At 54.4% G+C, this 15,902-nt stretch overlaps 1 protein-coding gene across 3 annotated transcripts in view; it reads right to left on the bottom strand.

Moving 5' to 3' along the window:
• The window catches only part of PIK3R3 (phosphoinositide-3-kinase regulatory subunit 3), a 58,129-nt gene that overhangs the window by 38,412 nt on the left and 3,815 nt on the right, over positions 1-15,902 (bottom strand). For 2 of the 3 annotated variants that reach the window (XM_048946869.1, XM_048946868.1), the window contains exons 3-7: positions 15,706-15,801; positions 15,409-15,486; positions 9,834-9,965; positions 8,892-9,093; positions 8,397-8,482 (exon numbers count right to left, since the gene is read on the bottom strand). In XM_048946869.1, the coding sequence (XP_048802826.1) occupies positions 8,397-8,482; positions 8,892-9,093; positions 9,834-9,965; positions 15,409-15,486; positions 15,706-15,801 (594 nt within the window). The remainder of the gene's footprint in view (positions 1-8,396; positions 8,483-8,891; positions 9,094-9,833; positions 9,966-15,408; positions 15,487-15,705; positions 15,802-15,902) is intronic. The other variant, XM_048946871.1, reaches the window with a different exon arrangement.

Below are 15,902 nucleotides of genomic sequence, written 5' to 3'. Positions count from 1 at the left end.
GGGCTCCCGCCTCCCTGCCAGCCCCCATGCTTGTCCCTGGCAGCAGCCCCTTGCTGCCCCCGCTGTCCCACGCCGGCTGCGAATGTTTTCTGTTCCTACAGAAATCCAGCTGAACATAAGACCGCCTTCGCTTGCCAAACAGCCAGAGCTCTTCTCTTGCTTTTTAGTTGAGAGCAACAATGAGTTTTGCTCAGCAAAGTCCAGATGAGAGAACCTCAGTGCCTTGTGACAGAGACACTCCGGGGGTGACCCGGGCTACCCCCTGTCCTGGCCTTTTGCAGGTCATAGCTGGCATCATTGTCCAACCCTGCATTTTGAGAAAGGCCTGTCAAAGTGTGAGGTGGCAAAGCTGTATCAAGCCTGTTCCTAAGAGCAGGGATGGATTTGTGCCTCCAGCACTGACCCACTTGTGTTAGGGCTTTGAGGACCTCACCAATCCAGGGGCCAGGTCATCCCATATGGCACCACCTGAGCCCTATGGAAAATCCACCAGAGTGACAAGCAGCAACAGCCTGTGGCTATGCTGACAACAAATAGCCATTCATCTTAAGCATCACTGAAGTGATGCTTAACCTGGAGCAAAAGCATGGGAAAAATGAGGAAAGTGCCCACTCCTATAGGAGTCCCCCGAGAGGGCATTGGGTGCTCAGGGAACATAGACAGCATGAAGAGTTCAAGCCTTCCAGTTAAATACGGGAAGGAGTTAGCAAGTCTTTGTGGAGGCGGATTAAAGGCAGAGGTAAATGCTCCTGCTAAGTGTAATCTGCCTGGTTAAAAGCTCAGCTCAGCCACTATCCCAGCATCTTCTTTGCTTCTTACAAATATAGGAGACACAACTTCGGACAGCATTTTTTGGTTCCTTTTGCCTATTTATAGACCCCAGAGATGGGGCAGAGCCTCTCTTCCTCTCCCTCCTCCCCAGTCTAGGTGCTGTTTGTGTTCCCCTCATCCAGTGCCCCCTTCTCTATGGGATGGGCTTACTGCTGGCAGCCTGGGACTGGCACAAGTGGGAGCTCAGTCATCCTGCTTCCTCAGCAGAGGATGTTCCTGTTCCTCATCCCTTGTCCTCCAGCCATCAGCCACCAGCCCTGTGCTGGCCTCAGCTCACCCAGCCGGGACCAGCTGCTGAGACAACTCATCTGCATGCTGCGGGTGCAGCAGGAGGGGGATTATGGCTCGTGGGTCAGGGCAGGTGAAGGCAACTCCTGGTGATATGGAATTAGGCTGGTGACAGGAACAGGGTGCTCTGCTGCCCCGCATGCCAGGGAGCAGCCATATCCATACCCCCCTAATCAGTGAGACAATGCGTGAGAGGATCAGGGGCTATGATGGGTGTGATACATATAGGAATCACATAGAAATAGCAAAATACATGACTATATAGAAACATTTCACCTCTGCTCTCTCTAAAAGCCCTGTTCTCAAAAGGGTTAGCAATAGGTGGACACAAGAGGGAGGCAGCTCTGCTTAGACCATCCTGCTCCATGGCAGTAGCATCTTCAGTACCCTGTCCTCCCTATCTCCACAGGTTGTATACCCCTGGGTCTTAAGTCTGGAGTAGGGGGCTCTGGGGGCAGCACCATGAGGATCATGGGTTTACTGGGATTAAGATATTTTCCGTGCATTCAAACGAGCTGTCATGAGTCCAGACCTATCTAGAGACCAGAGGATGAGAAGAAATGGGGGAGAGCCCGAGGCCCCTCTGTCTCCATCCTCATTCTCACCCTCAACCCCATTCTCACCCCTAGCCTGAACACTATCCCCATCCCCAACCCCATCCCTACCTCTTGGGCTTGCAGGAATACTGAGGGCACCGTGCCCTCTCTGGGGCCAGGACACATCAGTCCGCCTGTGCAGGCACGAGGGCTAGGTGGCTCCAGGAGCTTGTTAACCTTAATCCTCTCCTGGATTAATACTGAGGGGAGCTGGGGACAGTTGTTAAACCCAGAGGAGTACAGCACAGGAGCACAGAGCAGGGGTGATGAGGGGACAGAGGGCGCAAGAGAAGGGCAAAGAGAGGAGCAGGTGGTCCCATAGCCTAATCAGACGTGGCCATGGATTTTGTGGGCATGGTGCTGGACCCAAAGGGACAGGCAGTATGATGGCTGGGGCATCATGAGTGACAGGGGTACTGCACGGTCTGCCTTCATGGCTCGAAGCCCTGAGATCAGTCTAGAGGTGTGGGACTATGAGCCCAGGATGGAAATCTGCTGTTGGAAGGATGCTCTTTTGGGAAATGCCTCTTCCTGGGGCTGAGCTTTCAGTTTGACTTGGAGGAGCAATGCAGGGATGCTCAGAGCCTACAAATCTGCTGGGGTTCTGCATGCCAACTGAGAACCTACCAGCTCTTAGCATCAGTGGTCTATCCCTAGGTATGCTAATGCAACTTGCATGCCCACACTGGGGAAAAGCATTATCATCTGTTTCCCCATTTCCCCATTAATCAGAGAGAAGTACCAACAATCCCATGTAGCCCCTGACATCCATCTCTGGGCATCTCCAGCCCCAGCAGAGTCACAGGTGCCCATGGATGAGGTTGGCATCCCCCAGCAGCACAGGTACGGTTCTCCTCTGGGCATTCCCAACACCGTTTCACCATGCTTGAATGTGTGGGGCTCAGCATCACCCATAGAGGGGTTGAATCCTCTGTGCATCCCAGGAAAATGCCATGGGATATCGTCACCCATCTCAGCATCACCAGTGTCACCTTGGACACATCCTGGTGGGCTACCTTGTGAGGCTGCAGGACCATGTGCCTGTCCCCTGTGGCAGCAAAGCAGGACAGGATGTGCTGTACTAAGTGGCATCTTCACCAGATCTGATCCAGCCTTGCAAAGCTACAGCGCCTTCAATTCCCTTAGCACTCCAAATCTGCTACTGTGCATCTAAGCGGATTATTTTAAATACCCCATGATGGACTGCTCCTTTGTAATATAATCCAGCCTCATGTGTCCCATTCCCCTCCTATTTGCTGTGATTTAGCTGCAGCTGTGACAGCCAAAATCTCCCCAGCTCCCCTTGTTCTGTAGGAATCATCCTTCATGCCAACCCTGTCCCCAGATTCTGCTCAGCTCCATGCTGTGGAACCCTGGGAATGCTCCTGTTGCCTCTTGTGTGCCCCTATAATGCATCCAGGGCTAGATCCCAAGCCCTTCACCCAAAGAAGACCTGTGCAGAAGCACTTTCTGGATGGATTTTGCCTGCTCAAAGTCTTCAAACCTTAGCACATCCCAAACCCGTATTTTAGGGATTGGAGCAGGATGGGATATCAGAGCCCTCCAGCTCTGCTTGTGGAGATGGCAGAGATGCTGCTGCTTTTCCAAGCACTCCCCTCTGGGGCTTGTCTGATTAATAAGGGCTTGTTATTTCCAAACTGTTTGAAATCGTGTTTATTTTATCCGCCGCCGGATCCCTGTGACTCAGGGCTTCATCGTTAACTGCCAAAGATGAGTGACAGATCCTGCTAATTACGGCTAATGATGGCCTTAAAGGATTCTCCACGCACACACGTGCGCTTGTGTGCACACATGCTGAGGGCCATTTATAATTTAAAGTGGGGAGACTCGTTAATGTAAAGCATGCCCAGATTAATTGCTGAAAGGCAGCACTGTGGGGCCATGGGCGAGCAGGAGGCGCCCAGAAGGAATCCGGATGGCAAAACCCCTTATTCTGCATCCACCCTTCTTGAAGTTAAGGGACCCTTCAGCTCTAGGGAGGGATGTGCTGCACACATGGGGGTTTTTCTATTTCTTTCTGCAAGGGAAAAGTCAGAGCTGGATGCTCCACTAGCAGCAGGGATGAAGACACTTGGATAGGCTTCTGGCTGGAAAGAGCAAGCTCAGGTTGAGCCTGGTGGCTTGGGAATTTGTCTTGAATCATCCATGCTGTTCCGGACCCCAGAACACTTGGGTTTCTCATGCTGAGACACTCCAGATGTTTCAGTTTAATGCTTTTATGGCAAGAGCTGGTGGAGGCAGTGGAGCGGAACTGCGCTGATAAATGTGCAGAAGACGGATGGTTATGGCTGATCATGGCCATAACACAGAGTGAGGTTGGCCAGGTGGGGCATTATCAAAACCCCCACCACTGCAGAAACCCTTCCAGTGTTTCTTCAAATGAAAGAAGTCAGCCAACAGAGCAGAAGATGAGCAGCCAACACTGAGGACCTTTGGGCCGCTGGACCAAAAGGCCATCAGGGCTGTTTGGATGTTCTGCAATGCCCTAAACTATGACTTCAGCTTTTACCAAGATCCAGAAAGCTCCAAACTTTGTTTCTAGTTGACTTCTAGCAGATCAAGGCTGGCACAGCTGCCCAGAGAGCTGTGAATGCCCCATCCCTGGAGATGCCGAAAGCCAGGCTGGATGGGCTGTCCATGGCAGGATTTGGAACTTCAGGGGCTTTAACTTCCCTTTCAACCCAACCCATTCTGTGATTCTATGATTATATGATTTTTCTGCTCAGGGACCCAAAAGCATGTCCAGGACTTGCTGGAGAGTACCAAGCTCAATGCACCTGAGCCTCTGGTTATCTCCAGCATCAGCTGTCCTAGGAGCATTGCAGGGCTGTCGGGCGATGTCCCCTCTGCCATGTCTGTTCCCCCCTAGGAAGCTGCTTTTCTTCCCCAGGGAGCACAGGGAAAGCGTTTTCCACCATGCCAGATAAAAATGGATTCGCAATCCAATTTTACCCGAGTACCACTTCAGTGATTTTGATGGAGCCGCTCTCAATGTGCACTGGTTTGAGCCAGAGGACAGCTGTCGTGGTTTCATAGAGCAGAGGTTCCTTATCTGTGTCACCTTTGATTACTGTAATTGAAATCCTGCTCTGATCTGATCTGTGCCCCAGCATTTCAGCTGCCTGTGCAGCTCCCGGCTCGATCGGCCAAGTGACGTTAATAGATTTTAAAGCCGGGCAGGCCTGGAGAATAACCGTGTCACCAGCAGCCACCAGCCACTGCCACCCCCCTGACACCACCAGGATCGCACTGGGCTCAGCCCCAAACCAGAAGGGTGATACTTGCTGGAGCCATCCCAAAACGTTGGACAGAAAGTGGGGAATTATTTCCAGAAAGCACGTGGAGGGGCTCAGTCCTCACCCCAGCCCCCTGCTTCCTCCCAGCCGTGATTCCTCCCTGTGATTATTGTTTGGCAGCACAATACTCTGGGTTTCCCTAGCCCCTTATCAGCCCTGGCCACATGGCTGAGGAGGAAAAGGGCTTCAATCTGAGTGGAGAGATGCTTCCGCTGGTAGCTGGTCCTGCTGTCGCACACCACGTCCCTGCACGTTGCCCCCATTCCTCTAGCAGCAGGCAGGGGCTGGGCTCACTGTCTTGCTGCTACCCTCCTCGCTCCATCATTAATTAAACACGGGCTAAAATTAGCCACGAAGGCAGCACCACTGGGGTCTCCCACTGCCATCTGACTGAAGAATGCAGCAAGTGGGTCAGGCACGCCTGCCAGCCAAGGGTATCCTGCGTGCTTGGGATACCCCATCCTCTGCTGCATCCTTAGGGATGCTGGCAGAGCTTGGGCTCCGTTCACATTGTGAGGATACTGGGAGCAGCGTGATAATCTGATCTGAGATGGAGGAGAGGGAGTGCTGACAGAGACCTCAACTCAGCTCAGCCACCAAAATGACGGCACTGATGTCTTCCCCCAGCTCAGCTTCTCAGGGTAGTGAGCAGAAATCCCTTGCTTCATCCCCAGCACTAGTGGGAAGCACTGCTCCCAGTGCACGGTTTGGCCATTCCCTGGGCTCAGCCATTCCATAGGTTTGGCCATCTCTTAGGCTCGGCCAACCCAGAGGCTTTCCCCTCTTTTCTCGCTGCCTCATCTTCATTTGGGCCAGAGCAGCTGGAGAGGCGAGAGGCTCCTTCTGGGATTGCAAGTGTGCACATCCTTGTCGTGTTTCTCCCCGCGCCCTGGGGGATCTGTTATTTTTAGCTGCTCTCCCTATCTCATGTTGCTAGCTAGGCTCTTGCTCTCTTTTTTCCCCCCTCCCCAGCGTTAATTTGTTTGCATTGTATTATTTTCAGATGAGGGGAGCCAGAACCAGACATCTGCACAGGGGACCACTTGCCTCCATTTGCCCACTCCATGCAGTTTTCAGATGAGTTTTCCCCATTTTTTAACACTGCTCAGGGGGCTCTCCAGCGCCAACCCCAGGGGAGGAAATATGGGAAGGGGCAGTGGAGGGGCAATGCAGCCTAGACATGCTCTGGCCAGGGGAAGGCTCACCCCCTTCCTTTTGGCTGTCTCACAGGCACTCTGGGGCTGATTTCCCAAGCCAAATGCTGGCTGCTCATGGCTGCATCCCAAAATACCGCCTGAAAGGAAAGTGTCCCCGCTGCCATCCGCATACTGCCCTGCCACCACTCGGTCACACGCTCGGGGACAGCAGGAGATGCCCCCACATTATTTATAACTCCAATCCCTTTTCCTGCTCGTTGCACCTCTCCCCTTCCTGGCACTCAGAGGAGCACATCGCGGCAGCAGGACTGGCACACAGACAGTGACGCAGGGGTGACTGCCGCGCACTGGGACAGCTGGCTCTGTCCCCTGCCAGCAGCACAGCCCCAAGCAGGACCTGGGCTTGGGAACTACCCAGGCTGCACTCTGCCAAAACCCTGCTCTGGAATGGGGACACCTCATCCCTGCTTTTTCTCACAAAGGAGCTGAAGAGGTCACATTTTCTCCCCAACCTGGGGCAAGGAATGGCAGTGCTCCTGCCCGCAGTGCTCTGCCTCCTGCCCCAATGTTTGGCTTTTCTATGTCTGTGGAATTTTTTTTTTGTTTGTTTGCTTTTTGTGTGTGTGTGTGTTTAGTCGTTTTTTTTTTCACAAGTCTTTGCTGCATGGTGAGTAAAGGCATCCTGCTGTCTGAGGGCTAACGGCTTGCTGGAGAGATAATAAAGCAAAGGGGAGTAAATTAAAGTGCCTATAAATAGCAGCAGGAGAGGAAAAGGAGATGAAGTCATCTTCCTTCAGCTGAGCTGGTATTTACATCACTGCTTCCCTCTGCCTTCCCTCCCCCTCACCCAAACTGGGAACCAGCCCCGGGGCTGGGGGTCCTGCACCAGGTTCTGTGTGCCCCTCAGACCCCAAAACATCTCCATGTCCCTGCACCAGGTGTGGCTTTGGGGACGCGCTGGAGGGCACAGCGGAGAGCTCAGGATGCAGCCCCAGATCATGCACTGGTGGAGCCCCCAGGGTCACCCACCCCACTAGTGACCTCACTGCCACTGTCCCCATACCCACGGGGCTCCGTGCCCCGCTGCCACCAGGTATATTTATGCCTGAGTCAGGATGAGGTCACAGTGCGGTTTCCTCCGTGTCAGCTCCCGGCTCCTATTCCCGGGCTGTTTTCACACACCGCCGTGTTATTGCTGGGTATTTATAGCTATTTGACAGCAAGAATTAGAAAGCGGCGGCTCCACATGCACCCCAAAATAATATTGGTGCCGGGACGTGGGGGAGAGGCCAGGGCCTGGGCCAAGGCACGCGTCCCCTGCCTAATAATAATTCTTTGCACTTTATATATAGCACCTTAGCTTCCCAAAGTGCTTTGCAGGCATTTAATTAAGCTTCCCAACATCCTAATGTGATGACAGTTGGGTAATGACCTCCTCCTTTTGGATATGGAGAGCAGCAGGACCTGTCCGGTGGCACGCAGTGCAGTTCCATGGCTGTCCTGGCTCATGGTGACATGTCCCCAGTGGACCCAAAAAGGGGATGGGGATCCATTGAATCTCAGTCACCCCCTGCTCAGTGCAGGGTAGGGATGACCAGTGTCACCTCAGGGTGCGGGGACGGCAATGGAGACGTCACTACTGCACAGAGAGCAGGGACAGCCACAGCTGTCCAACATCTGGATCAGCAGGGAAGAGATCAGCTGACAAGTCTGAAGGGCTGATTTATGAGCAATATTAGGAGCCGTAATCCTGCCTGCCCTGGCCACCCTGCAGGGACCTGAGGCGATGACAGGGACCAGATATATTACAGGGCAGGCAGGCTGGAAGCAGCTGCATCTCCTGGGTGGCTCGGTGTGGGGACATGGATCCCACAGGGATGGACCTCTGTGGTCCTCAGGTTCTGCAGTTTGGGCCACCAGCACTCTTCCTCCCTACTGCATCCATCCACGCTGTACCAGTACTGGCGGCACCTGCTGCGGTCTGGCAATGATGGGCACAAAGTGCCACTAGGCAGGATAGTCACAGCACTGGGACATGGCCAGACGAGGGCTGGAGCTTAAACCTCCAAAGGAGAAGTTCCAAACCACAACCAGACAAGCAGCACACTGAGCCCCTTCCTTCCCGCAAACCCACAGAGGATGGGACCATGCGAGACTGTCCCCAGGCAGTGCCACCAGTTCCATCCCCTCATCCAGGTATCACTTACCGGGGGCTGCTGGCACCTCGGCCGTCTCGCTAGCCATGATGAGTGACTCAATGATCCTTGCACAGAGCTCAGGGTTTGCCTCAGTGCTGCGAGGACAACAGGGTGAGCGTGAGGATGGCAGCAGCTTGGTGTCCCCAAAGGTCCCTGAGTTGACCACCCCAAATCATGTAAGGAGTGACACATGGAGAGATAACGCACTCAAGTTGCACTAGGGGCGGTTCAGATTGGATTTTAGGAAAAATTCATTCTCTGAAAGCACAATGTTGGCACAGAGTGCTTAGGGAGGCGGGGGGATCACTGTCCCCAGAGGTGTTCAGGAGCCATGGAGATGTGGCACTGAGGGACGTGGTGAGTGTGCATGATGAGGTGGGTTGGGCTGGGTGATATCAGCGGTCTTTTCCAACCTTAATGATTCTAGGAAATTGCCTCCCAACCCACACATTTCCATACAGCATCCCCAACAGCTGTGGGACACGGGTGGCCGATGGGTCTCACCTGGAGGAGGCAGGGCGGAGGAGCAGCTCCCCAAAGAGCTCCCCAAGCAGCTGTGCTGACAGCCGGTTCTTGCAGGCAGCCTGGCAGAGGTGGCTGAAGTGCCGGATGAGCTCCCGTAGCAGCAGCATGTGGGGCTGTGGCAGGGCTGGGGCTGCCAGCAGGGCTAGGGCACGCTGCCCACAGTCCTCCACGCTCAGGGTCTCTGCAGCAGAGGGAAGACATCCTGTCATTGCCATGAGGGATGCAAGATATTGCACGATGAATGGACCTTCCCACTCGTCGTGTTTTGGGGCTGGATCCTGGAGAGCTCAGGACTCATCTCCCAGAAGTTTTGCTTTTTGGTATTTTTTCTGAAAGCCCTGGGGTTTTGCCTCTGCTCCTTGCAGGACTGGACTATAAGGGGAAGGACTGGGCTGCGAGGCAAGGTGCTTCCCTTTGAAGTTGCTTAATGAGGCAATCCAGCTAATTGCTTCCTAATTGCTTCTTTATCCTTGGAAAGGAGGCAGCCTTTGATTTCTCCTCTCCAAAGGGGAATGGGAAGGCAGTGTCCCCGTGCCCCCAGCCCAGCAGTATTTCTGCTGGCACCATTCCTGCATGGGGCTGTGCCATCCATTCACTTCCTCACTCGGGCAGAGCAGTCCCCATGATCCCTTCTGCCCTCACAAACACCTCCCCCACTCAGGACACAGGAGTCATGGCATGTATTAGTGTCATAGATACGTGGCCCCACAACTTAGGTTATTCTCTCTTGGGGATCCTGTGCCTACTGCTCTCCCTTTGCTTCCCCAAAATTTGCCATGTGGAGCATGGGATGCTGCCAGCTGACCACCTTTGGGACGTGCTCCTGATGCAGTATCTCCAGAGAATGAGGAGAGGAAATGATAGGGATTTCTCAAAACTCCTCCACCCCACAAAACATGGGGGAAGCCTGTCTCTGCTTACCTTGAGCCATACAGAGCAGGTCGGTGCAGAGTGTGGGAGGGACAAGGGGAACTGGCAGCTCCTGCAGGTACCACTTCAGGGTCTCTGCCAATGTCTGGGCATCGTACACCTCCATATCCACGTCTGAGGCATCTGCAAGAGACCCAGCAGGAGCCCTGAGTTTCCCACCATGGGATAGCACCCATACTATGGGCTGAGCCCCTGTCCAGGTCCACTACAGACATCAGGCACCAGTGGTTGTGATGGATCAACGGTTGGACTTGATTATCATAGAGTTCTCTTCCAACTTTTAATGATTCTATGATTCTATGGGTCTGTGTGTGGGCACAGTGGGGATGGGTTGGTGGTTGGACTGGATGACCTTACAGGTCTTTTCCAACCGTAATGATTCTGTGATTCTATGGAATGATGCAATGCGCAACCCCATGACTGCGGCAAAGCATGTGAGGAAGGCTGAGATCATCCCAAAATGGGGTCAGCCCTTGGGAAACACGTCCCATGCTCCATTGGAGTCCCATGGCCAGGCTTGCCAAGGGGACACATTACTTCAGCTGTCCGTCGAGGCATTGCCTCATGCGTTTGTCTTGGAGGTCCCAGCCCAGCCAGCTGCTGGGGGGACGCATCCCCTTTGGCGAAGATGTTGAAGTTTCAAAATCTGGCTCTGATCCGAAGTGGAGCCAAACATGAAGGTTTTGAAATTTTCCTTGCAGAAGAAATGTTGGAAGGGGGGGTGGGGAGGAAGTCCCAAGGTATTTGAGACCGACTGAGACGGTGCATTTATAGAAACTGAATTTCTCTCCTCTAAAGGAGAATATCGGAAAATGGACCAGGCTTTGCATTTTCTTGATGGTGATGTTTCAGGCCCTACGTGGCTGTGGTCTAGAAGCAAGGCATTGGGTTTGCCATGTCCTGAACACCCTTCCTTTCCCCTCTCTCTGCATTTTTATCCCCAAATGCAGCTTTACTGAAAGCAAGAGTATTTGGGGAGGTGCTCCATCTCTCCAAACCCACAGCATTTTTCAGCAAAAAATGCTTTGAGCCTCCAACCACTTCAACTGGCCATAGAGACTGTAAGCCTCAAATGATGGAAAACCATATTCCTTAAGGGCAGGCCATGGAGCACCCAAACTCTCATCAGGATTTGGACACTCTGAGCTGGGTCTTCTCTTCCCATCCACCCTCTTGCTGTGTGCTTGGAGAGCAGCTCCCCCAGAACATCCCCACCAGGATAGTGCCCATCTCCCTGTCCAGCTCCTCCAGGACCACAGTCCATGGCAAGTCCCTTACCAACAGGACTACAGTGCCCGGCTCTTGGCTCAGTGACCAGAAAACAAACAGATTGAACAATCCCAAGGCAAAGCCTTTAACCCAGAGGCTGGAGACACTACCTCATCTTCAGGAGTGAGCACCCTGCTAGCCACAAACCAGCCTTGAGCCTGACAGGATGGCTGTGACAAAAGCCACTGTACCACCATGACCCAGGTCAAAGGAGCATGGGGATGTGCAGGATGCCAGCAGGGAGAGGAGAAATGGAGAGATGTGGAAAAGTGCCCATGGGAAGAGTTCATCTGTCATGTTCCCATCACCAAAATGCACAATTGGAGCCTCCCAACCAGCCGCCAGTGTCCCATGAGATGCTCTAACCCCTGCATTTGGCTGAAACTCTCCAGCTTTGGAGATGATGAGAAAATGGGCAGCAACAGCCAAACCCCAAACCTGTTTTAACCCTCCAGTTGGTTATAGCTTGCTCTCAGACATCGTTTCTATGCCAGAAACCCTCCTGCATCTGCCCTTGCTGGGCACATCCCACCACGGGGGTTTCACTGGGGATCCATCAAATGATGCTCATGCAGATTGGGGAGAGCAGCCGCCGCCTGTTCTGTGCAAGGAAGGGGATGCCAATGGGTGCTGCCCGAGGCAATTAGCCTGCGGCTCTGCTGTGGCCTAATTAGCTCATTTGCATAACTGGGCATAGGCTTAGGGGCGTGTTCAAAGGGAAGGCTCAGCCGATATCAAAGCAAGACTGGAAAACATCCTTGCACCCAGAGAGAGCTGCGGTGGGGAGACCGGAGGGGGGTTACCCTGCTGCCAACAATTAATTTCAGGTGGGACTGCTTCCATGCAGTCTCAGTTGCTCAGATAGAAATGGCCCTACCCTGGTGTCCCCATCATCCTGGGCATGTCCCCTGCCCTAACTCTCCTCCCTGGTGCTGGCTTTGGGGTGCTTGGAGCTGTGCCCCATGAGATGTTTGTTAGCAGCTGGGAAGGGTTAAAGGGAAGAGTGGGCAGGGAGCTGCCCCCGCTCTGCTATCACAGGGAGATGATAACCCCGTAAGAAGCTAATGATGCTGCAGAATGAGTCACTGTCCCCCACGCTCTCCAGATGTTCCAGCCCTTTTCTGGAGATCCCTGTCCTCTCCCCAGCCCACGTGCAAGGACAGAGGGACCCCATCCAGTGCCACAAAGCAGGAAAACACCTCCTATGCCCCCCCAAACCCTCCTCAGCCCCATACCAACTCCCTAAGCACAGAGCATGGGGAGTACATGCACGTGGGGGTGCCCCAGAGAGGGAGAAAGGTTAGGGGCTCCCTTTTCTTCCCTGTGGGAGTTGAGACCCTGCAAAGCAGAACACGGGAAGCCTCCTGGGGGGCAGGGGCTGAGGCTGAGTCAGGTGGGGTGGGAAATGATAGGATATCTCCCGGCAGCTGCAGCAAGGAGCTGTGAGTAAGACAGCCCCATGGTGTGTGCCTAAACTGCGGCAAAAGGAAAGTAGGAGGATGCTTGGCATGGCCCAGAAAAGGCTGGGGGTTTTGGGAACAAGAGGATTGACTGGAGCCTGGGAAGCAGCCATTCTGCTCCATTTGTGCCATGCACATGGACAGAGGTGATGGCTGCATCCCATATCCCACAGCCAGCTCAGGGGTCCCGTGTGCCCAACATCTGCAAAGAATGGCATGGGCTGAGCTGCGGTGTGATGCCTCTGGGTCTGAGGTCCCCATGGCACAGTGGTACCCCAAACTTTGACATCCAGTGCTGAAGGAAGATTAAATCAGGACCTTTCTTCCCATCCATGCCTGCTGAAGGACCTGATCTCGGAGCCTCCCAGATATACATCCCACTTGGGGGATTTCCCTGTGGAATTTCCCTGCCTTTGACTCAGCCTTATTGTCACGTCTCTGTGCCAGCCCTGCGGTCACCCTGAGCTTGGTGACTGCGGCACAGCCCTGCCCTGAGCTCCTGCAGCCCTGGCTGGGATTTTCCCCACCGTGCACCCTGGTTTGGAGCGCTGGGACCCCTCCCTGGAGCCAAGATGGGGAAGGCGTGAGGCATGAGTCACAGGCGGCCACTGCCACTAATTCACCCTTCTTTCATCCCCACCAAATATAACAGATGAACTCATGCATCCTCCCAGGCTCTGACCGCTGCGGGGTTTATTTACAGGTACAAATGAAGAGTAGAGCCGCAGACATTGGGGTGCATGGAGTAAAGTCATTGTGACGGGGCTGATGGCATGGCGTGGGGACACCGGAGTTCTTGGAGGCTCCATCCCCTTGAGAAGAGGATGGGGGGGACACAGCCCCCACCATGCACTGATGCTGGGGGCGACGCGAGCACCCTGCTCCGACCCACTGCATTCTGCCCAGCAGCAGCTCACAGAGCCCACCGCCACCGCTAATCCCCACCGAGCCCTGACCTAATTCCCGGGCACGTGAGCGTGTCTCCAGGCAGACTGTGCTGCGCTGGGGCCGGAGATCAAAGCAGGGAGGATGGCAGTATGGCACCGCACGGCACCGCTCGCCTGGAGACAGCGGCTCCAATCCACTCTGCTGCTGCGGGATTCTCCCTGGCACCCGGCAGCTCCTGCCAAGTGGCTGCTTCAGCGCAGTCACGAGGAGAAGGCAGCTCCAGACTGGGACCCGGAGACAGTGCAGGGGGAGAGGACATCACCTATCAAAGCAGGAGGGGCTTGCACGTTTCATGCCAACGGGCAGTGGCATCAAACAGTGGCTCCAATCACTCCAACCCCGGTGTGCAGCTCTGATCTAAAAGCTGTACTAAAGTCATCCTCTTAGCGGTGCTCAGATGTCCCCCCTCCTGCAGGACACTGCCCTGTTCCTGTGGCAACGGGGACAGCACCTGACTGAGTTCCACTATCCCAAATTTCAATGCGTTGGAGTAATGGAGCAGCTCTGGGGCTGGGGGACCCATTTTCCCCCCCATCCCACCTGCACTTGCAGCTTTGACCCATCCCATCCCCATCACTGTCCCCATCCCCAGAACCGCAGCCACCACCAGTCCCCATGGGAGCCATTCTGGGGGAGGCGTAGGGGCAGTCATGAGGCCATGGGTACACAACCAGAGGAGCCTCCTACTCCCTATCAAAATGTGAGATGCTCTTGTAGTGTAGGGAATGCTTCATTTTCTCAGACATGTTCAGATCTGGGAGTTTGAAAACCAACTACTTCAGCCCCTTCTCCTTTTTCTTGTGTTTTCTAGAAGTTTTTCCTCTCCATCTGCCAAACAGCAGCATGAATAGGGCATTCACTGGCACCCCAATGCCTCTTCCCCAGACCTGCTTTTCTCCCCAGCTGAGGCAGGATTCAGTTCCCATATCTGATTTCTCCCCATTCTCTGAAATTGACCTTGACTTTTGCCAGCAGAGATGGGGTCCTGGCCATGGGGATGGAGACTACAGGGAGAACGGGGCCAAGTGTGACCCTCACACGCAGATTGTGCCCATTCCCAACCCCCTTTTCCAGCACTGATGTTTTACAGCCCAAATGCTACAAAACCCTGCAGGAAGATGCAGGGGGAGTGATGTCTGCATCCTGCACAGGGCTGAACATCACCCCCAGCTCAGAGCTGGGGGACCCCCACACTTCCCCTTGTGCAGTCGCTCCCTATGGGAAGCACTGGGGGGGCACACGGTGCCTGTTCCCCAGCCCGGCGGGGACTCTGCAGCCGGCGAGCAGAGAGCAGGGAAACGATGAGGTCATGTTGCTTAATATAGAGATTTCATCACAGCCCTTCTCCCCAGCAACACGGTCCGGCTGCTGCCGGCTCGGGCACTGCAGGGCTGTGCCTGGAGCCTGAGTGCCGCCCTCAGGTGCAGGGCACGGGGTGCCTCGGTGCACCCCACTTCCAGCAGTGAACCCTGTGTCCCCCATCTCCCAAATAGGAGCTTCGTTTTCCTCCTTCCTTTTTCTCTATTGCACTCACACGCTGTTTCTCAAATAGAAGCCTCAGAAGTTTGCAAAACAGATTTTTTTGGGTTTTTTTTTTCTGAAAAAAAAAAAACACCCAGCTTCTAATAAAGGGCTGTAGCCAAAACCAACAATCTTTTACTTTCTGCCACTGACACTGTGTGCCAGCGCCCTGCAGTCTGTCCCATCCCCACTGTTGCACCCGTATGGGCAGCATCCCAGCAGGACCAGACGAGTGCAGGGGGGCTCAGTGTGGTCAGTGCCTTACTGATTCATACATAGGGCCATAAAAAGGTTGGAGACTAACCCAGCCCATGCTGATGGTGGCAAGAACCCGAGGGATGCAAGGAAGGATGCAAGCATGGACTCACCTGCCAGAAGAGCCTCCTTCAGCTCAGTGTCAGCCAGCACACCAGGCTCTGATCGGTAGAGCAGCTCACTGTCGAGACCTGTAGAACAGCAGGGAGACAGGGATCAGTCCTAGAGCCTCAAATCCTGCCTCTGACATGCCTGTGATAGAATCAAGCAGGGACCCACACTGCAGGATCCCTCACTCTGCCCATGCTGCATGGATACCAGCAAGCTCAGGGCGAGGGACAGCTGTGGCAGTGCTCCAGGAGCACCAGTGACCATGGGCCGAGTGGGTGCTGCCTCTTGGCTGCCCATACCTTGCTTTTCGAGTGCCTCGATGAGCCTGGCCACGGTCAGCAGTGCCTGCTCAGGGAGGGCTGGCTGCTCGGCGTGCTCTGCCTGCCCCGAGAGCCCTGTTGGGGAGAGATGGGGAGAAGGGCTTGAAGCATGCTTCCTCCATTCCCAGTTTGTTGTGTGCATTGCTTCCCTCTATCCCGCTTTCCTTTCCCCCTTT

The sequence above is a fragment of the Lagopus muta genome, chromosome 5 (assembly GCF_023343835.1).
Source record: "Lagopus muta isolate bLagMut1 chromosome 5, bLagMut1 primary, whole genome shotgun sequence".
In the NCBI taxonomy this organism is placed as follows: Eukaryota; Metazoa; Chordata; class Aves; order Galliformes; family Phasianidae; genus Lagopus; species Lagopus muta.
This window is presented reverse-complemented; position numbering and strand designations above follow the sequence as displayed.